This window comes from Hylobates moloch, unplaced genomic scaffold (genome assembly GCF_009828535.3).
Source record: "Hylobates moloch isolate HMO894 unplaced genomic scaffold, HMol_V3 SCAFFOLD_1, whole genome shotgun sequence".
Classification (NCBI taxonomy): Eukaryota; Metazoa; Chordata; class Mammalia; order Primates; family Hylobatidae; genus Hylobates; species Hylobates moloch.
Window position 1 is genome coordinate 71,980,195 of NW_026652276.1, and position 26,965 is coordinate 72,007,159.

The 26,965-nt window shown below is 42.6% G+C and overlaps 1 protein-coding gene across 1 annotated transcript in view; it reads right to left on the reverse strand.

Annotated features, from left to right (window-relative positions):
- MYO3B (myosin IIIB) overlaps positions 1–26,965 on the reverse strand; it is a 476,027-nt gene that overhangs the window by 130,652 nt on the left and 318,410 nt on the right. Inside the window, exons 29-30 of the mRNA XM_058435743.1 lie at positions 15,713–15,814; positions 10,835–10,937 (exon numbers count right to left, since the gene is read on the reverse strand). Coding sequence (XP_058291726.1) covers positions 10,835–10,937; positions 15,713–15,814 — 205 coding nt within the window. The remainder of the gene's footprint in view (positions 1–10,834; positions 10,938–15,712; positions 15,815–26,965) is intronic.

Below are 26,965 nucleotides of genomic sequence, written 5' to 3' on the forward strand. Positions count from 1 at the left end.
GTCTGAGAAGTTACTAAGATGCACACAGAGATGTTGTGGCATTACTACTGTTAACAGCTTTTAATGGCAAATACTCCAGTTTCTTCTTAATTTAAGGTGACCAGGGCGATGCTAGTGGAAAAGATATTGGCATATTTGTTTTTTATAGTGAGGAACAAGCTGCTATTTAATTCACAAAATATACTTGGAACTGAAACACCACTATGTTTTCCTTATAACCCAGTGAAGAAAGTGAAGTTAATAAAATTGTGAAAATGTACAAAGTTAATCTTCTTTCAACATGTAGGATTATAATCTAGGTTTCTTTATGTGTTGATAATGAAGCACTCTTATATAAAGTTCATTTTCACAAAATTTTGTTTCCTGTAATATTTTCCACTTAAGTCCATTTTCCTTCCTCAAACTTTTCAAAATAGGCTCAGTACGTAAAGGTCTTTTGGGCAGAAACTCATTCTGAGCCTGAATATAATAAAGGTGTTGATGAGGATAAAATGTAGGTACCAGAAATGTGCTGGGTAATGCAGGAAGGGGACGAGGGACGGAGAAATGGTTAGAGATCTTATCAGATTTTCTTATTATTTGAAATTGTCCTTTGGATCAGAAACCAGAACTTGAGAGATGTAGATATAAATAGTATAAGGAGAGAGACGAAGCAGAAAGAAAGAAAAGGAAGAAGGAAGGGAGGGAGGGAGAGAAGGAGGACAGAAGGGAAGGAAGGAAAGGAGAGGTCTAAGGGAGATTGAAATTTCTTTTTTTTTTTTTTTTTTTTTAACTTTTATTTTAGGTCCAGGAGTACATGCTCCGGTTTGTTATATAGGTAAACTTGTGTCATGGGGGTTTGTTGTACAGATTATTCCATCACCCAGGTACTAAGCTTAATATCCAGTAATCATTTTCTCTGCTCCTCCCCCTCCTCCCAACCTCTACCCTGAAGTAGGTTCCAGCGTCTGTTGTTCTCCTCTTTGTATCCATGTGTAAGAGATTGAGAGTTCTTTAGAAAAACTAGAGGCATTATCATGCTAAAAATATCATACTAAAAAATTGACTTTTTATAAGAAAGAAGAGAGCTATCAGGTGAAATTAAACAGCAATTTTTTGGAATCTTGAGTACATGATTCAGTTTTAGATGAAGTTTATTCAAACGAAATTAAAATGGGTTTGAAAATGTTCAAGTTTTCCAGAGAGCACATGAGCCTAACCTTGCTAGTCAACTTTGTAGAGCAACATTGTTGACAGCAAGTATGTTTAGGGATAGATTAATGTAAACATAAAAGTTCATGTCCACAGGTGATCACATTGAAGGCCTTGATGGGGATGATGATGTGACTTCAGCTATATAGAAGAAATGTTAAAAAACGGAAAATTGGTTCCTATGCCAAACCGTCCATCGTCGTCTGATGCATCGGGCACAAAAATATTTGCCTTGAGGCCGGGCACAGTGGCTCATGCATGCAATCCCAGCACTTTGGGAAGCTGAGGCGGGTGGATCACTTGAGGTCAAGAGATTGAGACCATCGGCCAGGCGCGGTGGCTCAAGCCTGTAATCCCAGCACTTGGGGAGGCCGAGGCGGGTGGATCACGAGGTCAGGAGATCGAGACCATCCTGGCTAACACGGTGAAACCTCGCCTCTACTAAAAATACAAAAAATTAGCCGGGCATGTTGGCGGGCGCCTGTAGTCCCAGCTACTCGGGAGGCTGAGGCAGGAGAATGGCGTGAACCCGGGAGGCGGAGCTTGCAGTGAGCCGAGATTGTGCCACTGCACTCCAGCCTGGGCGACAGAGCGAGACTCCGTCTCAAAAAAAAAAAAAAAAAAAAAAGAGATTGAGACCATCCTGGCCAACATGGTGAAACTCTGTCTCTACTAAAAATACAAAAACTAGCTGGTCATGGTGGTACACAGCTATAGTCCCAGCTACTCAGGAGGCTGAGGCAGGAGAATCAGTTGAACCCGGGAGGCGGAGGTTGCAGTGAGCCGAGATTGTGCCACTGCACTCCAGTCTGGCAACGCAGTGAAACTCCATCTCAAAAAAATAAATAAATAAAATTTTGCCTTGAAGTGTGGATCACATGGCAGGCATGGGATATAAGAAAACCCAAGTCAAACATGCATTCTAACATCATATCTGCTGAAGTCCACCATGTCCTAGTTCCTGGCAACTGACCCTCAATGTGAGATATTAACCATAGACAGCTACCAGCCAATAAGTGAGCTTCCTAAAGAAAACACGGAAACATCTTCCCAAACTTGGAGTTTATTTTTGAGTTAGGAAGGTAGATGCATCACAGGAAAATGACACAGTGTTAATAGAATCTCCCTTCACTTGTTTAATTAGGATTTTTGACTTTTTGAAAAAGCTAGCTCCTTTATCAACTAACTAGGATGCTCAAATCAAACTCAAGGTAAATAGGAAGCATTTCTAGAGAACAAAGTAATTAAATTTAGCTTTGGACCTCACAGAAATAAAAACTCAAGGAGCACATATTCATTTATCCATTCATCAATTGTTTCATTTTATGCCAGTTATGGCCAAAGACTCTAAATTCTAGATTCTGTGAGTGCTACAGAAATGAGCGACAGTTTCAGCCCTAAAGTTTATTATCTCATGTGGGATACAGTGATAAGAGCTAACATTTTTGTCCACTTAACTACATACTAGGTAGTCATCTAAACGTTTCCTATGGTTTATTCTCACAATGGCCACATGAGGTAAGTACCAGTATTAGAAACACACTTGCCCAAGGTCATTGAGGTAGTTGGACACAAACCTGGGCCAGAACAGAGGCAGTCTGGCTCCAGGGTCTGTAGCTGAATCGTTTCCTCTACCTAGATGGTGCCCTGCACACAGCAGGCAAGAATCAAACTCGGGTGCTGGCAGGCCAAGCCGTGAATTATGCAGGCGGTTAAGTAGGGATCTGTAAAAGACAGCTCCTGCTCACTTCCAGCAGTTTGCTGCCAGATACTCAGGTTTTTTAAGAGCTATCAGAAGTCCGAATGACATGAAATCTTTCTACTTTTATGTGTTAGAATCTGTTTTTAAAAATTTAAAGACATTCAGGCCAAACAAAACATGTCTGTAGACTATATTCTACCCAAACAATATGGGTCTACATCTTTTGACCTATAGAACAAAACATTTCATGAACTTTTGAAGACCTCCCATGTCTTGGTGCCTTATTCCCTGTAATAGTTCTTCCTGCCTCATACCACCCCCATCCTACCCTCTACCTTCTTCTCACTGGACTTCTCACCTTCCAAGAGTGGCTCTGCATGTCCTGCCTCTGGCTATGGCCCACTCTTGTTTCTCCTGCCTGGGATGCTCTTCTCTTGACCTTGTCTGCATGTCACATGAATGAGACCTTGAAGGATGAGTAAAACATCAACAGGTAAAGACAGGACTGGCAAGGGAATTCTATTCAGATGGAACAGCGTGAACAGATATACAGAATATGAAAACAAAAGACATGTTGAAAACCACCAAAGAGTTCCAGCTATTTTAAAAGAGGCCTCTGGTCCTTGGACTCTGTTCTTAGAAAGAGACTGCTGGCATTCTTGACATACAGAAATCTTCTAAAAGGACTCTTTGCATAAGGATCACTGATGATTTAGGGTTTGTTGAAATAGTTCAGATAAATATTTATGTATGGCCATAAGCAAGTCCCCAAGGAAAAATATAACTCAAAACAGATTTTTCCTTGAAGCTTCTTTCAGCTGGTGATAAATTTTCTGCCTTCAAAAAGGTTTTGAAAATACATGTGACCAATCAATATTTTAAAAATCTAGAAAGTCTAAGAAAGTTCTAGCAATCAACTAAGCTCTGAAAGTTATTATTTGAGGGTATGATAATGTCATGCTGGCAATGTTGGTAAGGGTGACTCCTGAGCCCAAAGTCAATCTCAGATTCACTCCTGAGGTAAGAGCCAGGAATACAAGAAAATAAAATTTGTCTCTAAAGTTAAAGCAGAGAGTGAGCATTGTTCAAAGTTTCTAAGGTGATGGAAACCTCAATGCTTATTTTAGTCTATAATTCTAGAGCTAAGTCAAAGTCTTGACCCTTCATATGAGTTTAACTTTATAGAAAACTTTTCCATACTAATATTACTACTATTATTGCTACTACTTCTATCACCATGACCAACAACAGCTTGCCATAATCCCTTATTGAGTATTCATTACATGTCTGGAACTGTGCTAGTTCCTTTGCTTTGATTATCTCCAGTCCTCCCAATTATTCCCTTTTTGCAGTCTAGGATACTGAGGTTCAGAGAGAGGAAGGAACTCGTCCAATGTCTCATAGCTTGTAAGTAGTTGAACTAGGATTCAAACCCAGGTCTGTCACCAAAGCTCAACATTTTTCTACCCAAATGAGACAATACATACAGTGTCTACCATATCTTAAGCACTTGATCAGAGAAGGCTACTATTCCTACCACCACTCCCACGTCATGCTGCCATTTTCCCTCTGGTTTCATATGGGGTCCTCTAACGTGTTAGTGCACTAACTTGACCCCATTGGTAGGAAATTTGCTGGAGGATTTGTTCTGTTCAACAGTCTTAGAACTGCCATGTATTTCTGCAGTGACCCCTCACACACAATGTTCATCAAGATATGTGACAATCTGTACTTCACAGCCCACATGAAAATCTGGCCCACAGTCGGCCCTGCTGACTGGGAGGCTGTTTCTCTGGCTCATCAATTCTGAGGTCAGCCTAATTGGCTCCAAGCCCCAGAGCCACAAGGATAACACACAGGAGAAATATGCACTCGTTTTCCCCTTGTGAGGTGCCAGTTCTCCTCGAGCTGCCTGAGTCACGGAGGTTCCCATCACTCTGAATCTGAATCCTCACTGAAGGGCCCACAACGAAGCAGTTTCACTGGGGGTGTGTTACAAGCCGTCTTGTGAAAACATTTGCACCAGCCTTATCAATCTCCTGCCTCTTCATATGGGTTCCTTTTACACAACAACAGGCTAGCTGTGCTAAAGAATGTCACATAAAAGCCTTGTGAGAGCTTTGCCATATGCAGGCCAAATTAAATTAAGGGGCATAATCCTCACCATTGTATTTATCAGCATTAAAATGGAGGATTACCATCATGGGAACAAAGCTCCACAACATAAAAGACTATTTCCATTCTGTCATTCACTGTACACAGTTACAGGCTCATATAGGAAGTGAAGCAGAGAAGCATCACCCCAACCACTCACTTTTACTTTCAACCTGAGGTTTCCTTCTCTCTAGCCAAGTTAACCCTGTCCCATCATGCACAGATGGGAGCACCTTTCCCATGAGGCTTTAGGCTTTCTCCCAAGAAATGGGTGCTGGAATTTTCTTCATCAATCACTGGGTGACAGTTATAACAATTAGGGTGTATTTCTCAGCGGGTGGTGATTTAAGATTTAAACAATGACAGGTATAGAGACAATGTGGGTAGAGAGAAACAGCCTTGGACTAATTATTTGGAGCCTGGAGCCGTGAGAGGCAGTAGAATGTACCAGTTAAAAAATGAGTGCTCTGATCAGAAGGCCCATGTTCAAATCCTGATTCTGTCACTTTACTGATTAAGTAACATTGGCAAGTTACTTGTAATCTCTCAATGTCAGAGATTATAAAATCTGTACCTTTCCCATAAGGTTGAATAGGATAATGCGTGTAAAACCCTTAGCACAGGCCAGGTGCAGTGGCTCATGCCTATAATCCCAGCACTTTGGGAGGCTGAGGGGGACGGATCGCTAGACGTCAGAAGTTCGAGATCAGCCTGGCCAACATGGTAAAACCCCATCACCACTAAAAACACAAAAATTAGCCAGGTGTTGTGGCACGCACCTGTAATCCCAGCTACTTGGGAGGCTGAGGCAGGAGAATCACTTGAACCCAGAGGGTGGAGGTTGCAGTGAGCTGAGATCATGCTATTGCACTCCAGCCTGGGCAACAGAGTGAAACTCCATTTCAAAAAACAAAAACAAAACCACTTAGCACAGTGCCCTGGAAGTTGCTAATGAACCAAATGCTAGCAGTTGTTATTATTGTTGGAAACAGAAGATCTGAATTCAAAGCCCAGACCCACCATTTATTCTCTGTGTGACCCTGCATAACCCAGTGATTCCCCGACTAGCTGATGTGGGGCAGGTGTAGGTAGATCTGAAACCAATCCAGCACTGGTCTCTGAGATAATGTTTATGAACCATTTGCCTTAGCTTTCCCCAGGTTCAGTTTGTCTGTAATATAGAGTGAGTAACACCAACCCAGAAGGCTGGTGTGAGAATTACATGAGATAAAATGTGGGGGAAAAAAAAAACTGGCATAGCAATAAATGCTAACAATAAATCTGAATGATCTCAACACTTCCCTTCAGTTCTTATTTGCAGCAATATTTCTTGACATGTATGGATCTTCCTTATGAACTCTTCCCTCTGATTTTGCCTTCCCTTCATCTTTTCCTGCTACCTATCTGCTCCCATCACTGTCTCTCCAGGACTCTTGAGGCAGACCTTGTTGGTTGCTTCCCTCTTCCTTTCTTCTTTGCCTAATCTCTCAACCTCCTTTGCAGCTCTCCTGCAGAACCACCACTGCAAATTCTGGCCAATCATATGCAAGAAAAGTCTCCTGGGTGACTTCTGGGAAAGACTTCCCCCCTAGCAAATGGAGAAAGACTCCTGAGAAGAACCCCCTTTCCATCCGCTTCTGTCTTCCTGCTCCAGACACTGGCACATAAGGAAGTGATGCTTAGTGTTGCTTCGGCCACCTCGTGGCCATAAGTGGGGGCATGACTGACATGCTGAGAACAGCGAAGCAAAGAGATGCAAGGGGCCTGTGTCTTTGCTGACATTCCTGAATGGCTGACCCAGCCCTGGAACTTCTGTCTTTGGACCTTTTGTCTTGAGGGATCCTTGAATCTATGGGTTGAATGTTTGTTACTTCCAATGAGAACATCACCAGTGACACAATTCAGCTCTCTTCTTACTCTGCCCACCCCAAACCCCTCCCTACTCCCACCCCACCCTCTGCCCAAGAACTCCTTCCTATCAGCCCTTGTTGATTCACAGAACACTGAGTTGACAAACATAAGGGGGACAACAGAATCCCAGTCCTTGGATCAAGGATACCCTGACCCACTGTTGGGTAAGTTATTCAGGATCCTCTTATTGTTGCCACTACCCAAAGACTGACAGGAAAAACACTTCCCTCATAAAAATCTGAGTGCTGAGAAGTGGCTTTGAAAGTTAGCTCAATAAACTTATTGAGTAGCTATTGTGTATATTGGATACAAGAAACAGTAAGACTCAGTCCTCACTGTTGAGAAGCTAACTTGCTAGCACAAGGTCAATCATAACACCAGGCAAAATATGAAGAGCACCAGAGAGACTGAAACACCAAAGTGTGTTGTGAGGACCCAGTCTGTGAACTGTTACTACTCACAATGACATAAGGGGCTAGTGCCAGAATGTAAATCAATTCATCACCAAGTACATTGTTTAGTTCAGCTGATTTTTTTTTAGTAACAAGACTTTCTTAATGAAGAGAGCAGTGAGATGATTTCCATTTGGGCACAAATTCATTATCCTGTTGTGAAAAAGCACTTTGAGTAGTACTGTTACAAAAGGGCTACAGCTCAAGGAGTATTAAAAAGAATTAGGTCTTCATGGAGGAAAGGGATATGACAATGTGTCTTGACCAAAAGGTAAGAGCTGAACAGAAAGCAATGGGCAGAGAGAAGAGAGGTAGGTGCACCGGTAGAACAATAAGTCTGATTCTGGTTAGCCATAAGGTGTATTAGGGACAAGGTGGAGGTGATCCTGGAGGACAAACTGAAGTGAGCTAGAGAGAGGCGTGGAACACCAGCCTGAGAAGTCGGAACCTCTTTTGGTCTAAAATAGGAAGCCATTAAAGTTCTTTGAACAAGTCAGAATATGTTGTAAGACAATTGATCAGGTGTGAGAAATGAAAGCTGGTCTGTAAAGACAGAAGGAGAAAGAAAAAGAGATAATGGCAGTCCTGGACCAGGAAAGGGTACTTGGAAAATGACTGGAAGTGAGGTTAAGTGAGAGGTAGGGGTCATGAGTGACTGTGCCAGGTTTAAAGGCCAGGTCACAAGACAGTGTTTATGTCAATCATAGAAGTGGGAAGGGTGAGTAGAGGAGGTGCTTTAGGAGGGGCTTTTCTGTTGAAGTCTTGGTGTGTGAATCAGGAATATATGTCCACTGTGAGTTGGGTGTAGGAGTGTGGAGCTCAGAAGAGAGACTTGGGACTCGTGCTCGCACAGCTGAGATTTGATACCAGAACACACTGGTGAGAGATGGTATCACCCAGGGGAGAAGGAGAGAAAGAAGAGAATCTAAGACTTGGAGAGTTGCTTTATTTTAATGGTGAGTGGAAGAGAAGAAGAATGGAACAAGAGAAAACAAAGACTGAGAATACCTCTGAGGAAGCACCTGAAGGAGGCAATACTACAGATACCCTTGGAAGAGGGCTCTTCCAGGAAAGCACGCATGGCCCATGGAATTAAATGCTGCAGAGTCTGATGAACATAAAGCTCTAGCAACTGGGAGCTGTGCTTCCCAAGAATAGTTTTAGGGACATTGTAGGGACACACATCAGAATTCAGGATTAAGGAGAAAGGGATTGGTTTAGTGAGGAAATGAGACAGTGGACCTGGATAGCAGTTGGAGGAAGTCTGGTGGTAAAAGTAAAAAGAGGGAAGGACAGGCCAAGAGCAGGCTTTTGTTAGGATGGGGTGAGGTATAAGCAAAATGGAAAGTGATAGCAGAGTATAAAAGATGGGAAAGCAGGGGAGGTGCTAACTGATAGTGGTAGGGCCTGGATGGCAGGGAACACAGCACAAGGAAGAGGATCTGGGGTCTGTGAGATGGGAGCAAAGGAAGGAAGGACAGCTGAAGATAAGGAGAGATTCTAAGGTGAAGAGAAGGGCAGTGGAAGAGCTCAGAGCACTGTCCTGATGTTCTTAGTAAAGCGAGACATCAGTTGAGGTTGAGGAAGTCAGACTCAGGTTGAAGTCATTTTCCAAACTGGTTCACTGACTTGCCCAAGGTCAAACAGTTGGAAAATGTTAGCTAGGATCAGAAACTAAGTCTTCCACCCAAGCTCAGTGATCTTTCTACCACATTAGAAATTGCAAACTTTGTTATTCTAATATGAGATATTAGGTATTTTCCTAAAGTGCCCTTAAATGAGCTATTCTGACTTTTTAGGCAAGTAGTCTAAAGTACTTTACTTTAAAAGCAGCCCAATGACAATTTGAGACCACTGAGGAAGTATTAAGAATTTAATTTATCAAGTCTCAAAAATCTTAAGAGATCTCACAAAATAAAATAATAAAAAATAATTAAAATTATTGTTTAAAATTGTAAATTAAGACTTTCTCTTTTCCAGGTGAAAAGATGCAAAGAACTCTCTAATGACCTGCTTCTTTCTTGAAATCTTTGACTAAAACTTTTAAGGAAGTTCCCCATAATCAATGTGGAAGAAAATAAGAAAGGCAAGTTTCATTCTATGAGGCCTTCCCTTTGCCATGGTCCACTCCTTCCTGTAGCTGTGTCATCCTCCTGTTGACATATGTGATGGGTTCTGGAAACCTTATCTGAGAGAAGGCAGATTATAAAGGCTTCCCTGAAGAACAGGCCTAGGAGTTGTTTGTGTCTTTAGCTCTTGGTGTCATGCCTGGCCTGGCTGGACTTAAAGTGTCTTGAGCCTACATTTAGCCAGGGTATTGGGCCCTGCAGCTTGAGCAGCTCAGAGGTCACTGAAAGGCAAGCTCTGCTATACTCCTTTTGAATTATATTTAACTCAAACCTGTGGCTAACGAGGAAATGATACTCCCTTTTTGCTTTAGCTTAAATCTAGGGTTTTTCTAGAAGCTCATCATTTTTCAACCCAAATGAGATAATATATATATATCTCCCCTAAATGAGATTTTTTATATATATTTTAATATAGAGACAGGGTCTAACTATATTTCCTAGGCTGGACCCAAATTCCTGGGCTGAAGTGATACTCCCACCTCAGCCTCCCAATTACCTGGGTCTCCAGGCACACACCACCATGCCTGGCTGTAGGTTTCTCAACTGTGGGACTACTGACATTTGAGGCTGGACAATTCTCTGCTGCGGGGAGGCTTTGTCGTCCATTGTAGGAGGTTTAGCAGCGTCACAGGCTTCTGCCCATTAGAGGCCAACTGCACAACTCTTCCCTCCAAAGTTGTGACAACCAAAAATGTCTCCAGACATTGCTAAATATCCAGGGGGAGGATGTTTAACCTAATGAGGCTAAGTATAGATTTAACCATGAAGAGAACCCAAAAAGTAGGGTTGTGTTCAGGTTGCTCTGTAGAATAAAGACTTTTGGGAGAATCTGATGGAAACACTTTTTTTTTTTTTTTTGAGACGGAGTCTTGCTGTGTTGCCCAGGCTGAAGTGCAGTGGCATAATCTTGGCTCGCTGCAACTTCCACCTCCATGGTTCAAGGGATTCTCCTGCCTCAGCCTCCTGAGTAGCTGGGATTACAGGTACATGCCACCATGGCCGGCTCATTTTTGTATTTTTAGTAGAGGCGGGGTTTTGCCATGTGGGCCAGGCTAGTCTCAAACTCCTGACCTCTGACCTCAAGTGATCCATCCACCTCGGCCCCCACAAAGTGCTGGGATTACAGGCGTGAGCCACCACGCCCAGCCCTGGAAACATTTTTTGGTTCCACTCTCTCCAGTTCACCAAAATACCATAGTGGTAGAATACTTGTTTCATTATCCATTACCATTTCATTATCCATTAGAATGGAGCACCTGAGTTTACAGCAGGGAACTCTTACAGATAACGCTCACCCATTTTTCTCTGTGACAGCAGGAGAGTTGCTTGAAGTCTGTGCATGGCCATTGTTGGATTCTGCTTGCGAATGGCTTCTACGATCTACCGAGCCCCTGAGAACTGAGAGAAAAGATAGGAGGGCTAAGCATATGTTCAGAAGTAGGTAGGGTTAGCTTTTGGTGCCCATCTACACTCTCTGCAGCCCTTCTCTCCCTGCCCTCATACCACTCCCTGACTTTCTATAGGTTTTTTTCTAGGATATGTCATTAAAATTGAGCTGTTCTCGATTCCAGGTCTTGTTCCATGCTTGGTCTCAGTCAGCAAACTGTTTTCCTGCTTATAGGAAAACAAGCTACCTCTCTCCCACAATAGATATAAAGAGTACACAGATTAGAGGCCCCAAGTGATTCGGGTCCCGGTAGAAGCAGTATACAATAGCTGGGACAACACTGTGCTAGACAGAGTCAGCAGATCAACTTCTAGTTCTGGCTAGGCTGCCTGCTGATGTGGATAGGGCAAGGAACAAAATGTGATGATGTGGCTAGGATTAACTGTAAACAGGGAACAATCCCCGGAGTAACCTATTTCCACATTTTGATTGAGGACAGGTTATTGATGAGTTTCTCAAGAATGAGGGTAACAAATACAATTCTTTCTTCCAGTGACCATGGCTAATCAATCATGGCCTTCTTTTCCACCGAACTTTAATTCAACTTCAAGTTCCTTCTTAACACCTGGCATCAGTGGTTGTCAAAGTGTGGCCCAACAAGTAGCATTAACATCACCTAGAAACTTACTAGAAATAAACATTCTTGGGCCCAACTTCAGACTTAGTGAATCAGAGACTCTACAGGTAGGGTCTGGCAATCTGTGTTTTTATCAAGCTCTCCAGGTGATCTTGATCCATGTTAAATTTTGAGAGACACTGCTTCCAGATCAGTGAGTCTTACTCCTGGCTGTACATTAGAAACACCCAGGAAGATTTTAAACATGCCTAGGACCAGCCCCTAGAGATTCTGACATTGATCTGGGATGGGAGCTGCCATCAATTATTAAAAGCTCCCTAGACAATTTTAATATGTGGCCAGGGCTGAGAACCACTGTTCCAAGTAGTCACTACCAATCAGTTAGGGTTGGAAGGAGACTGCACACCTATTTGTCATCCTCATTTTAGATAACCTAAAACCATCCAAACTGAAATATAACCAACAAAGATAATCTATAAATTTGGGAATTGTGACTTACTTCAGAAGATGCATAAATGGTTGATGTTATGATTACAGAATACATGATAGAAATGGAGTGTAGAAAAATAAATAAAAAGTATATAGATCAGTTGTTTTTGTGTTGTCTGCTCTGGAAAGAACATGTGCTGATTTTAAATTGTTAGTTTGGTTCCTTAGCATAAATATTTCTCGTGTGGAATAAGTGCAATTCTTTGAGCTAAGGTAATGGATAAAAAGTTTTGTTGTTGTTGTTATTATTGCTACAAACACCAAAAGGATAAAGAGAAAAATTTAAGTGAGACATGAATACATTTTTATTATTACACACACACACACACACACAAACAAACAAACAAACAAAAACATTATGGCCAAACAGTGAAACAACAATATTGATTGAAGGAAAAAATAGAAATAAAGAAAAATAGCCATGGCATGTTAGAATTTCATTAACTAATTCCCTTCCCTTCCCCCATTGCCTTTTCTCCGTTGATAAAATCCTCTAGTTAGAGCACCAGGCAGGTTTTTCCCCTCTTGGAGATTCTAAACCACTGTTTGGCCCACACTCACTTGCAATGCTGTGATAAGCAACATAAAAGCAAGAACTGACATAAAAACAAAAAAGGGGAACCCACTTCAGGGATACAAGTATCTTTCTGTTTCCCTGTTAAGAAAGAAAAATCACCACAAATAATTTTTAATCTTGTTCTCTGGCCCAAATCAGCAGCACTAAGAGCTACCACTGATCAAAGTCCAAATGATATTGCCCTTGTGGAAAGCTAAGATTGCAAGCTTTTGTCTGTACCTATTTTGAGATCCTCAGTTAAAAAACTAATAATAATAAGGAGAAATAGCCATCCAAAGAAGAAAATAGCACAAAGAGAGCTAGAAAAAAAAACTGTAAAATCTCTTTTGGTTTGGGACTCTCCTTATGAAGGTGCCATGTCCAAGACCAGAACGAGAGGAAGCAACATCTTTACCTGGTTCAGCAAATGCCCCCAGCTACTTTGCTGGGGTTTCCATAGAATTTCTGTTCATGTAATTGAAGGGAAAGCTTATTCCATGTTTCTTATTAATTTACACTTCAGTCATCAAAATATTGATTTTTAAGAGTTATTTGAAGTATAAAACCAGAAACTTACAGAATATTCTGAATAAAGCTTAGAGGGAATCTGCTCCTCCCTCCCCCAGCTTTGCTGAAGAACAGGGAGAAGGATTTGGGTCAAACTAAAGTGATAAATAAGATTATCAAACCATTGAATTAAAGGCAGCATCCAAAATTGTCAGTTTTCAGTATGATGCGGTGACAGTTGGAATCACCTGGCTTCTCTCTGGCAAATGAATTGCTGAACAAGGAAATTGGAGAAATGGAGATATGAAGGAAAAAAAAGAGATAGAGAAGGTGACTCATTTTAAGCGTATGAATAGGTTGAGTTAAAAAAAAATTAGACCAGTGATGTGGCTGAAAAATAAAATTACAAACTTAAATAGTAGAAATATTCATAAAATGCCAAACTTGGGGAATGTACAGGTGTGACAATAGAAGCTTCTCTAGAGATGGGTCACCTTTCATCAGGGAGGGTTCCTAAGTGTTTCTGGTTTAATGAAGTAAAGCAATACTTGGAGTGGAGTTCTGGAGGAACTGAATCCTTCCAAAATCTGATTGAGCTCTATGAGCCATTCATATTTTTCTTTTTTCTTTTTTTTTTTTTTATGTGAGATGGAGTCTCACTCTGTTGCCCAGGCTGTAGTTCAGTGGCGCGATCTTGGCTCACTGCAAGCTCTGCCTCCCGGGTTCACACTATTCTCCTACCACAGCCTCCCAAGCAGTTGGGACTACAGGGGCCTGCCACCACGCCCGGCTAATTTTTTGTATTTTTAGTAGAGACAGGGTTTCACTGTGTGTTAGCCAGGGCGGTCTCTATCTCCTGACCTCGTGATCCGCCCATCTCGGCCTCCCAAAGTGCTGGGATTACAGGCGTGAGGCACCGTGCCCGGCTGAGCCATTCATATTTTTCAAGAAGAAAAATTAGTCAAGTGTCAAGTCTTTATCAGACTGTTTTTTTTTTTTTTTTTTGAGATGGAGTTTCGCTCTTGTCGCCCAGACTGGAGTGCAATGGCGCGATCTTGGCTCACTGCAACCTCCGCCTCCCAGGTTCAAACAATTCTCCTGCCTCAGCCTCCCAAGTAGCTGGGATTACAGGCATGCGCCACCACGCCCAGCTAATTTTTTCTATTTTTAGTAGAGACAGGGTTTCTCCATGTTGGTCAGGCTGGTCTCGAACTCCCAACCTCAGGTGATCCACCCATCTCAACCTCCCAAAGTGCTGGGATTACAGGCGTGAGCCACTGCGCCCGTCTCTATCAGACTGTTTTGAAGTAAGATGGAAAAGCATCTGCCTGTCAGAAAACAAACAAACAAACAAAAAAACCCACCAAGAACACTATTAGGAGGTGTTGCAAATGCCTTCGGGGCCATGTAGGAAGAAATATAAATGTGTGAAGTATCAGGCAAAGAGGATGGGGAATCGTGGGGTTTGTGATGAACCAGAGAATTCACACCCCACTTAAAGACATGCAGGTTCAAAGTTTTTTAAAAAGCACTGTGCCTGGCTAAGCATAACACATCTTTGGAGGATCTCCAATTTGTGACTTCTGGGGGAAACAGTGATCTGCACCCTCAGTCAGTAATAGCCAGACACTCTTCTTTTGAAAATGAAAACTTTCTCATTGTCTCCATCCCCAAGTCTCCTCAAGTTCAAGAAACACTGATGTTCTCCTGGATCCTGCTACTTCTCTTTTTCTCCTACTTCCTAACCTCCTTGCCCTGAGGTAAAGTTCCAGTTCAGTGTTTCCTTGAAACAGACTGAGTGAGAGATACTAAAGGAGTCTGAAGTACCCAAAGCCTCTCTGCCTAGACACTGGTCAGTGGCGCTGGGGCTGGCAGATAAACTGTAACTGTAAATTCTACCACAAACTCTTCACTTTCCATCAAATGCAGGTGCTGGCATTAAAGACCATACTTCAAAAATCATAGCCTCTCAAGCAGAAGTCCAGGGACCTTCAAAATTCAAAAGGGTGAGACTGCAATATTTTAAAAACGTTTGAAAACCATGATTTAGTCCAATTCTCTCATGTTACCATGACTGGAGCTTAGGGATATTAACTGGTGGAGGACTGAGACCAGAAACCCACATTTCCACTTCTTGTCCACAGTACCCCTTCCTTCCATGAATGTTCTCAATCAGTCTGAGATCTATATACCAGGTTCTGGATCATAGAAAGATCTTCCCGAGACACTAAACTTTCCTCAGTCTCAAGGTAAATCTGATACAAACATGTCAGAGTGCCTCAAGAGGACGGTTTAAGGCGAAGCCATTGGTAAGGAGAGCTGCAACTAGACCAGCGTCCCAGGGAACATGGAAGGAGGTGGAGAGGCAGCCCCGAGGAACTGAGCTTATCCCTGTCTATTCTATTCCCTTCTATGAAATCACCTTTCAGAGTCCTCTGCAAGGTTGGCCTTAAATTTAATCAGCTGTCACCTATAGAAAAAAGAAGGAGTGGTGGACAGAAGGTTCTTATATAAGAGATGATCACTTCCAGCTTTGGAACCTTCTCTGGAATGCCCCTGAATTTAGAACACCCATTCTAAACCTCGAAAGACTCTACCTTTATGGTCACCAGGCTCGCTGTAGTCTTGAACCTTGGCACTTCCCCTGGTAGCTGCTGCGACGGGGGAATGTGGCCCACTGCTTTGGTTTGAAGTGTCCCCTGTGGAATGAAACAAAAGGACTTTCTCAAGGTTATGCTCCCACACCTAGATGAATTACCAAACTTGGTGATACAAGTTGGCCAGGAAAATCCACACTTTTCTTATGGTTCAAGGCACCAAGGTGACTAATCTCACATATGGACTTGGTGCTTATTTTAAAGATTTAATACAGTGTAGTTGAGAAAGGGCACAATAGTAGGAAACAGGAGAATTAATAATTGTTCTGGCTAGATTCTCTACTAGCTGGATGACATTGGGTAATTTGGGGAAACTGTGTCACTGATCACATTAGTCAAATAGGGAAACTCAGTGACAAACACAGGTCATGAGTGCACCAGGCTAGGACTCTTGGTTTGATCACTGGATAGCTTTCCTGCTGTCTTTCAGTTGCCACTACCAGGGAAGTAAACAGAAGGGTGAGCTCTCTCCCAGGAAGCTGCTCCTTTTTCTCCTCCACATCTCTGCCTCTTGGAAGTGCCCCTTCCTTCTTGTGATCTTGCGGCCCCGATCATAGATCTTTACTATGCTGTCAGGGAGAAGATGGACTACATACTATATTCACTTGAGGAATATCACATTGCAGCTTCTCATTGTCCAGTCAGCTTACTTCCTGTTGGATTCCCCAACATAATGGCTCCATCAGGGATTTTCCCAGCTGTCACATCTCTTCTTCCATTCTCCATGACCTCAACGTCACGAGCAGCTGAGGATGTTCCAACATCTTTTACCTCAGATATCTGGAGAAGGCAGCTTCTTTCCATTGGATCTCCTGATTTTAGACAGAAACTACACTGGCAGCAGGACTCCCCCTCCTCATGGAGGAGATTTTTTCTGGTCCTACCTCGAGGCAGTAACTCTGTCCCCATCTCCTTTTTTTTTTTTTTTTTTTGAGGCGGAGTCTCACTCTGTCGCCCAGGCTGGAGTGCAGTGGCGCGATCTCGGCTCACTGCAAGCTCTGCCTCCTGGGTTCACGCCATTCTCCTGCCTCAGCCTCTCCGAGTAGCTGGGACTACAGGCGCCCGCCACCACGCCCGGCTAATTTTTTGTATTTTTAGTAGAGACGGGGTTTCACTGTGGTCTCGATCTCCTGACCTCGTGATCCGCCCGCCTCGGCCTCCCAAAGTGCTGGGATTACAAGCGTGAGCCACCGCGCCCGGCCCCCATCTCCTTTTTTCCTGGCCTCTTACCTAGACCTTGTTCTCACTTCCTGCACCTTCCTTCTGGCTTTGGCTATTTCGATTTCTGGCAGCAGTGCTTCCAAATATACCGCATTAGAATATTCGGTATCTCTGACCTTTCTCCTTTATTATTTGCTCAGATGTGATTTTTTAAAATCCTATCTTTCTCCCTCCTTCTGGTTGACTCCTCCATCTCAGGCATCACCTTTCCACACCCAGCTTGGTGTCACCCTTGTCTCTCCATTCCTTTCAAGTGGCCAAGTAAACACTTCTAGCTGCCTCGAAGTAAATTAAAGAGACACAGGCCCTTCCTCCAAGGAGCTCGCATTCGAATACAGAAAGTAAGAATGAAAAGAGATTAAAGATATGAAAACACCTGAAACTTTTAAGGGGGTGTGTCAGTTTGACAAGTGATATCCCAAAATTCATGTCCATTCAGATCCTCAGAATGTGACTTTAGTTGGAAACAGGGTTTTTGCAGATGTAGTTAATTAAAAATGAGGTCATACTGGATGAAGGTGGGTCCTAAAGCCAATGACTGGCGTCCTTATAAACAGGCCATGTGAAGACACAGAGAGACTCAGTGAGAATGCATATGACAATGGAAACTGAGAGTGGAGTGATGGATCTACAAACCAAGGAAGGCCAAGGATTGCCAGGAACCAACAGGAGACTGGAGAAAGACTTGGAACAGACTCTCCCTCAGAACCTCCAGTAGAAACCAATGTTGCTGACACCTTGATGGACTTCTAGCCTCCAGAACTGTGACAGAATAAGTTTCTGTTGTTTTCAGCTACATAGTTTGTGGTAATTTGTTATGGCAACCCTAGGAATCTAATTTTGGGGTTGGGGAGTGGCAGGACAGATGTTAAGGATTGAAATTAGAAGAAAGAGAAGGAAAAGATCAAGCTGAAAGGTATGTACTTTCAGCTTGATTTGGCTGGGGGGTGCGGGGAAAAATCGGGTGGGAAGAAAAGCTCCATTATTTTTATTTAACAAACATTATCATACATATGGATTATTATGTTCTGTGCATTTTTCTCAGCCCTTTACAAACATTAACTCATTTAATCCTCATAGTAACCCTAAAAGAGAGCGACTACTTTATTCCCATTTTACAGCTGAGGAAATTGAGACAAGGGGAGGTCAAATGACTTGCCCAAAGTCACACAGCTGTAGACTGGCAGAGCCAGGATTTGAACCCAAGCACAAAATTTTTTCCTAAAGTCTGAACTCCTAAATATTACATGATGCAGGTCATTTATTTAAACATTTAAAAATAATAATCCCTATTCTCCTTTTTTTCCCCTTTATAAATGAAAGTAAAAAAATCAGACCTTTGTACATTCTTTCACGTGCTTGGGCCTCTAATGGTCCCACAGACTAGCTGCTGCAGAAAGAGGCTCTGGCCTGGCCTGGCATTTAGTGACCCACCCAAAGGACAGATCAGGCATTGTTTCAGCAGAGATACTGTCCTGGTAGGTTTCCTGGTTGGTGATCTAGGCTGGGTAAACGTTCCTGCCCTCATAATGGGCCTGGCAAAGGGCACCCACTGTATCTGGCAGAGAAGGCGCATACGGATGAGGCACAAAAGCCCAGGTTTCCCCTCCTAACTGCTGCTGGCAGATTTTACAAGGAGCCAGTGTGGTTTCTGGCTTGGACTGACAGCTGGTCATCAGCCATCTTATCAGAATATAAAGGATAAAGAGGCCAACTTGTGGGAGGTCTGACAGGCAAATGCCACCAAAAGCAGCACCAAGAAAGTTGGATTCTTAAAGAATAGAATCTCATTGACACATTTTTTTTTTCTACAGCCCTATAAGAAATCCTGGCCTCCATCTCTACTACACAAAACAAGTCTAGTAATTTCAGGCCTCTGAAAGCATTTTCCACTTTGATTATCCAGTACTTAATTCCAGTCATGATCCCAGTTAAACTTTGACTGAGTTCAAAGAAAATCTTGCCTGGTAACTGTTTTCCCCAACCTGGAAGCCAAGGAGGGAAGTTTTCCATTATCCTAGAAATCGGTTTCTTGCTTCTCCTGGAACAGCGTTGTCTGGGGAATTCCCCTTCCTTCTGATCATCCAGGGACCGTCAATCCATTCTCTTCTGATTCCCACCAGCTTCAGGATTTCTTTCTTAAAATTTATGTCCTGCCTGCTTCTGGTAGCTTCATAGACTGTTTGCTTCTTGCGGCTGTGTTAAGTGGCCCGGTTTTGTATTCCTTTCAAGCCTGGGCCAGAGTGGTCAGTTTGATTCCATGTAAGACTGCTCCGTCTTGATGGGAAAAAAAATTTTGTGGGTACACCAGAAGAATCTAGCAGAATGTTCTGCACAGACAGGATGTTGAGAAAATGTTTAGAAGGAAGGACAGCAAATAAGGATTAGGAAGTCTGGATTATAGACTTCCTAGCTTCCATCTGTAAAATGAAGCAAGATTCCTAGCCTACTTCTCAGGGTTACTATAATGATAATTATGGGAAGTAAGGTGTGTGCAAGTGTTTTGAATAGACTATAAATTGCTATGCAAAAGTATAAAATAACTATATCTGTCAGCTAATCAAAAAGAAAACAACTTCCACCTCTAGGATCATTCCTGCTCCTACAGTTCTGGTTTCCTGTGAAGCAAAGTTATTTACTTTACTATACATTTTACTTAAAAGGAAAATGCTCTAAGGCCAGGCGCGGTGGCTCACGCCTGTAATCCTAGCACTTTGGGAGACTGAGGCGGGCGGATTACGAGGTGAGGAGATCGAGACCATCCTGGCTAACATGGTGAAACCCTGTCTCTACTAAAAATACAAAAAAAAAATTAGCCGGGAGTGGTGGCGGGCGTCTGTAGTCCCAGCTACTTGGGAGTCTGAGGCAGGAGAATGGCGTGAACCTGGGAGGCAGAGCTTGCAGTGAGCTGAGATCGTGCCACTGCACTCCAGCCTAGGTGACAGAGTGAGACTCCGTCTCAAAAAAAAAAAAAAAGAAAATGCTCTAAATGTTTGTAGCAGCTTTACTCATAATCACCAAGAACTGGAAACAATCCAATTGTCCTTCAGCTGGTAAATGAATAAAATTGTGGTATATCCATACACTGAAATTCTGCTCAGCAATGAAAATAAATGAATTACTAAAAAACGCAACATGCAGATGAATCTCAGAAGCATTATGCTAAGTGAAAAAAGCCAGACTCAAAAGTTTCACACTGTATGCCTGCATTTACAGAGTCAAGACTATCAGGACAAGACTCTGGAAGAGGCAAGACTATAGGACAGAAAACCCATTAGTGATTATCAGGGGCTGAGGGTGAGGGGGGTTGGACATCAGGAAGGGCATAAGGGAACTTTTTGGAAATGTTCTTTTTCTTGATTACGGAGGGGATGTAGTTTTCTCAAACTGAATTTTACTGTATGTAAATTATACTTAATAGACTTTTAAGAATTTAATAGAATTTTAAAAAATAAGGCCTCCTTTTCTTCAAACCGGATCTATTCCTAGAAAGCAGGATCCAATTTGCTTCTAATCCACCAGAGGAAAGAGTCTGATGGGGAGAGCCTTGCTGCTGATGAGGGACTTTTCACAACCATTTGCATCATTGACCATAGCTGGTTTTGACACTAAGCACTTGGCTCAAAGTCTATGAAATTAGCAGGGTCTAGTTACTTGTACATCTCAACCGTCACAACTTTATTGACGAGAATGGCTACCAGCTGTCACCCTTGCCTCTGCCTCTGTATTTGGTGATTCAGACTTCATGGCCACAGCAAATCAAACCGTGATCCTGCTATGGCTCATGGTGTTGAGGTTTGAACTCCTGGCCAAACGGCTGTCGTTCAGCTGTTAGGCTGCCAATCACCCGTCACTGTGGGTTAAACATGATAGCTACACCAAGATCTTCCAACTCTTCAGACATCTGAAAGGCAACTTGCTTTCCACACCAGAAGGCAACAAATCTGGGTGATATTTAGTTCCTAGATTTTAGAATTTCTGGCTTTACAGAAGCAGCATGACAAGGGAACTTGCTATCTTTCAGAACAAGTTGCAAAAGGGCCTCAAACTAGTGAGGGGGAAAAATGATGTCAGGAGCACACCTAAGTCTTAACAATTTTGAGGTTCCTGAAAATTTTATATACACAAATGAATCGAGGTTTCAGCATGAATGGAGCACAGCTCTTCGCAAAAAACAAAAACAAAACCACTTGAAATCTCTTACATGTTATTGTTGTGTTCTATTTTTTCCCTGTCGAACAAACGAGACATAAGTTAAGACTTGGAAAATTCTTTTTATGAAGATTTTACTGTAATCGAATTTGAGATTTGACAGGTACTATTTTTCTCCAGAAATGAAAGAAATTGTTTCATCTTTTTGAAGTTACAGCATTTTTTGTTTTCTTGAGATGGGGGTCTCACCGTGTCACCCAGATTGGAGTGCAGTGGTGCGATCTCGGCTCACTGCAACCTCTGCCTCCTGGGTTCATGCAATCCTCCCCGCTCAGCCTCCCAAGTACCTGGGATTACAGGCATGCGCCACCATGTCCAGCTAATTTTTGTGTTTTTAGTAGAGACGGGATTTTGCCATGTTGGCCAGGCTGGTCTCGAATTCCTGACCTCAAGTGATCCACCTGCCTCGGCCTCCCAAAGTGCTGGGATTATATGCTTGAGCCACTGTGCCTGGCCTAAAGTTACAGCATTACTATGTCCTACATAGAAGAGTATTTCACAGACTTTTTTTTCCCCCAGTGAAGTTCACATTTAGGAAGGGAGTACAGAGCGGGAAGTAACATTTCATTTAGTGAATATGTACCATGTGCCAGGTACTGTGCAGGATGCTTTGTGTATATTACCTGCTATCATCTTCATAGCAGTCCTGAGGATTAGGCCTTAATGGGTCCCATTTTACAGCTGAGGAAACTAAGGCTCAGAAGTTAAGTAATTTTCCCCAAACTACACGGCAAACGGCAGCATAGCCATCATTTAACGTTCATTGTTTGACTCTGAACTCCACGTGCCTAGGACAGTATTTTAACTCTTTCCAAAGCTTTGACTGGTACCCTCTGTCCAATGTGCCATATTCAAGATGGAAACCAATGGCAGGGCATGGTCTACTGGAAAGAGCACCGAGTGAAGGCTCTGAAGAGGGCTCTGAAACCAGTGTTTAAACTTGCAGAACACATAAGGGGACACACAACTTATTTAACTCTCTGTGCTCCTGGTTCCTCTGTTAAGAGGTAAACAAAGCCTGGCTTTCTATTTCCAAGAGACTTTTGAAGAAAAACAGCATGATCATTCTTGCCATAGCCCAGTTAGCTTTCCCCTAAATGTTTCTTTACTATTGTGTAGTTACCGTCTAAACAACTAATAAAAGTTATAAAATGTGATAATATATTTTATGATTCTACATGAAAAGTTTTTAAAGACATAGAGTAAAGGCAACTCAAGTGTGTAATGGATCATAATAATGTTGTTTCATTCTGTGTTGAGGTGGCAAAGATACCTTTTCAGGCACCACTTCTTTGCAGCCAGAGTCTGGAACGCTAAACAAGGTTCATAATGGAGAAAACTGATTCCAAATCGGAGGCTGTAACCACTGGCATCCTCTGAAGTTATAATATCGAGTCCTAGGGGTACCTACTGTTGCATAAAAGTTTCATCTTAAGCATACGTGTGCCATGCCAGTATGATATTGGGCACAAGTGGACCTTCAGCCCACAATGACTTTGCAGCTTCCTCTCTGTGCATTAGGTAAACAGTATTCTGCCCTCTGGCTCATTTAATCCTAGCATGGGCAATAATTTTATTCCATAGCAAAGGAGATTCCTGTGCATTCCAAGCTATGCCATGACAAAAATTCTATTGTTTGTGCCAAAGAGAGATTTGGCAGAGCTCATTTCTTGTCAGAAACCTCGAAACCACAGGCCATCCTCTCTCTGTACTACACCACTTGCTCTAAGCCTTGTCACAGACAAGGTATGTTTTCCTAAAGTAAACCACAATGCTTTCCCTCTAGACATTTCCCCCTACAAGATATGTTAAGCCTGCAGCTGTCAGAAATCAGCCCCAGGCCAAGCACAGTAGCTCACGCCTGTAATCCCAGCACTTTGGGAGGCTGAGGCATGCGGATCACTTGAGGTCAGGAGTTCGAGACCAACCTGACCAACATGGTGAAACCCCATCTCTACTAATAAAAGAGCTGGGTGTGGTGGTGCATGCCTGTAATCCTAGCTACTCGGGAGGCTGAGGCAGGAGAATCCCTTGAACTCGGGAAGGGGAGATTGCAGTGAGCCAAGAACGCGCCACTGCACCCCAACCTGGGTGACAGAGCGAGACTCCATATCAAAAAAAAAAAAAAAGAAAAAGAAAAAGAAAGAAAGCCCCACTTTCTCAAGTATGGGAGAGCTAGGGAAACCAAGATAGCATGAGAGTGAAGTGAGCAGTGAGCAGGATCCCTCGCCTAGGACTGAAGGGCATCCTGTCTTGTGTTAAACAAAGGTTTAGAAGATGGGGGGGGTAGGGGGATGGGGAGGGCTATTTGCAGTTTACAGTGCATCTCAAGCTCAGGTGCACCAGGTAAATTATTTCCCCCAGATGTTTGATTGCCATTCTGTGGATATGTGGATATGTGGATATGGAAAACACCAGGAAAAGAGAGGCAGCTGCCTCCTGCCCTATGGCCAAGAAGAGTTTGAATCTTGTCTTCTCTCACACCTGTGCTTCCTCTGATAAAGACTCTCAGTTTGAGGAATTAAGCTTTTGTGTGAAATGACCAGGGATCTAAGAAATAGAAATGAAATGAGTGAAGAAAAAGTGAAATAGAGGTAGAACTACAAATAGAGACACAGAAAAGAGTGACAGAGGGCATGCTTGTTTTCCTTCTGTTTATTCAAAATGGACCTTTTCTCTCAATGGTGCATTTACTTACACTCCCCGTCTTGTTTGGCTTGAGATCAACAATCTACTTATGTACAGCTTTAGCAGGATGAAAAATATCTACTACAGTCATTTTTATCTTCAAGAAGCATGGGTCATTTCAATGCATACTCTCGGCTGTATTTTATAATAATTTGTACTCTTTGTATCGTTTTAGATTTTACAGAGCTCCTTTCCAATGAGTGTTGGCAAAATACAGAGTATTTGATTTATTCAAACAGCATCGCTTTAAGGGAAAGTATATTTTAGAGTGCCCTGTATTGGAGTTGGAGAATTTGAAGCCCCAAATTAAATCTCAGTGTTTACCATGGGAGCCCCAGCATAAAGTAGGTGCTTAACAAACAGTAGTTAAGTAAGTGAATGAAAGAAATATCCCAGTTTAAATATAGTTGTCCTGCACACGTAAGGATATATCGGGAAATTTAGTTCTAGGAAATTAGAACCACCGAATCATTACCAACCCACCGACGATGCTAAAGGAAACAGACTTTCAAACAGCCTTTTGAAAAGGCTAGGAGAAAATCTTGCGCTGAAAGAGTTTAAAAGCTCAGGCAGTTTTAAACACCAAAAACTTGGTTCTATTACAATGTAGGGTCAGGCTGTCTGGATACAATGTTTGCTTTCTCTTCTGGTCGCAGCCTTTAAAGCAACTCTGCTCTGCACGCATCACATGATGTGCCCAGTGGTTCCCAGCTGCAGTGGCTTAAAATGCCTGTTCACAGGCTCAAGGAAGGCACCCTGCCAGCCTCGTCAGATTCCCTGCTGATGCTGGGAAAAGCACTCTCCCCAAAGAGCATCAGAAGAGAAATGGCCGTCGCTGTTAGAGCTATTGTTATCTTCTGATAACATCTGTGTTGTTGGCAGGGCCAAGGAGGGGAGTATGTAGGAAGCTGATCCAACAACAGAGAGAAAGAGAAAATAACAATTTCCACAGCACTGAAGCAATTAGATGAAAATGTCCTGTAAACTAGTGGCTCTTCCAACTCCTCTGTGTGTGCGTGGGGAGAAGCAGAGAGGTGCTGGAAGACCACTCCTCCTGGGAGATGCTTCCAGCCCCTAGGGCTCCACTGTCACCTATTCAAACGGGATTTCTCCTTTGAGAGAGGGAGGCCCACAACTTTGCTCTCATCTAAAACACAGATCCAGAATTAGAGGGGCAGTTTTAAAGCCAGTGCTTTAGAAAAATTAATGAATGAGACAGTACATGCAGGTCTTTAATAAAGTTCCCTGCAGTTTGTTTGTTTTGATAATTTTCACTGAGGAATGTAAGCTATTTTTGGTTGAATAAATGTAGTTAGGTACAATTTCTGAAACATAAGGTAATTCAAAAATATAATAGATTAGTAATGGAATCAAGGTCACTGTTAGTTTTTACTTAGAATACACCATCTATTTGAACACTAATGTGTACAATTTTTTTTGGATTTTAACAAAGTATGTATTTTAATTATTTGGCATTTAAAGGAATGTGTTTTCCTGTGGCAAGAACCCATTGTCAGAATTAACCAATACAAAAAACAATGAAACATGCCCCTTCTTGCCAAGGTGATATTTAAAGTTGCTTCCCTCCTCCCCCAGCCCCACAAAAAAGAAACTGACGGACAATACCTTTGCTCGGGCTCCTTTACTCTCTCTTCCTCTCCCCTCTCCCCTCTCCTCCCTACATCTCATAAAGGCCCTTTATTGACTGTGCGGTGTTATACACATAGGAAATGCAACCTTGTGTGCCCAGGGTATTTTTTTTCCGTTTGTTTTCTCTTCCAGCATCTGATTACTGGCTGGTGAACTGTTTGGGCCCACAGAGACCTCTAGACCACCAGCTCATGTATTTGAAAGGCATCTGTTTATTTTGAAAATGCAAATGTGGCCTACCTCAAAGACTGACAGGCAAGAAATGACCCACTGAGTCGGGGGAGAGGTTTCCAATCTGGAGCCCTGTCCCTCCCTCGATCACACCAAGACCACTGGCTGTCAGAACCACTGAAACCTACTCCTGGAATCTGAATGAAGGGCCCACGATTAAAAATGAACAATAATTAGCCAGGCAGATTATTTCTCACCCAGTTTAAAGTAATGATGAGGACGTTTACCAAGGACTCTGAGCCTTTGAAATGGGGGCTCCTAGACTGAGGGCTGCCTGGAGGAGGGCCCGATAACAAGGACACGGAGTTCCTAATGGTGGCCGCCCAGTCCTTATGAGGAGAAAGCCTGGGAAGGTTAATACCCTGACTTTGATCTCTGTCAAGGCATACCAGCAAGAATTAATTTACATTTCAGATGAAAAAGGTTGACAGCATGAAAAGGCATCTTGTTTCTGGTATGTCAATGTGCCGTAATAGATCGGGAATTCTGAAAGGAAGTTCTGAGGAAGCTAAAGGGATAAGCCACACGGCTGCTTTTATTGGGAAGGAGATGAAAGGAAAACAAATTTCAATATGCGCTGCTCTGTAGCAACATGTCGGCCAAATGCTTCCTAAATTTCAAGGGCCGTTCTTTTAAAAATACATAACATATCTTAGCAACACCACTTAAGAAAATACTATGGGCCAGAACTAGAAATACAAATGCATTCCACAGAATCTAAATTTCAAATGAAATGATTTGTTGAAAAAATAATAAATTAGAGAATAACCTTAGAAAACAAACCGGAAATGGTTGCGCTATGATAACATCCCTAAGCCACTTCCCGCAGGCTCCTAAAGCGGGGAGCCGCTGTATCTGGGTCTGGTTCTACTCGGAAATGTCCTAGTGGGACGAAGAGAGGCTTGTAATGAGATTATGTTTGGGAAGATCACAACCCCAAACAGAAAAGTCAGAATGAGTTGCTTTGCTTCTTAGATAAACGCAATTATGCCTTCAAATCTAAAGATAAGGAAAATCTTCTCAAGTAAAAGTAAACTGCCCATAAAATAGCAGATTGCTACCCTATTCATGCATCTTTACCACCAACAAAAACCAGCACACCAATTCCTGTCCATGGTGTTGGCCAAAGGGCAGATGCTGTCTGCCTTTGCTCTGGCTGCCACACTACTTCTAAGAGGGCAGAGGTGGTGT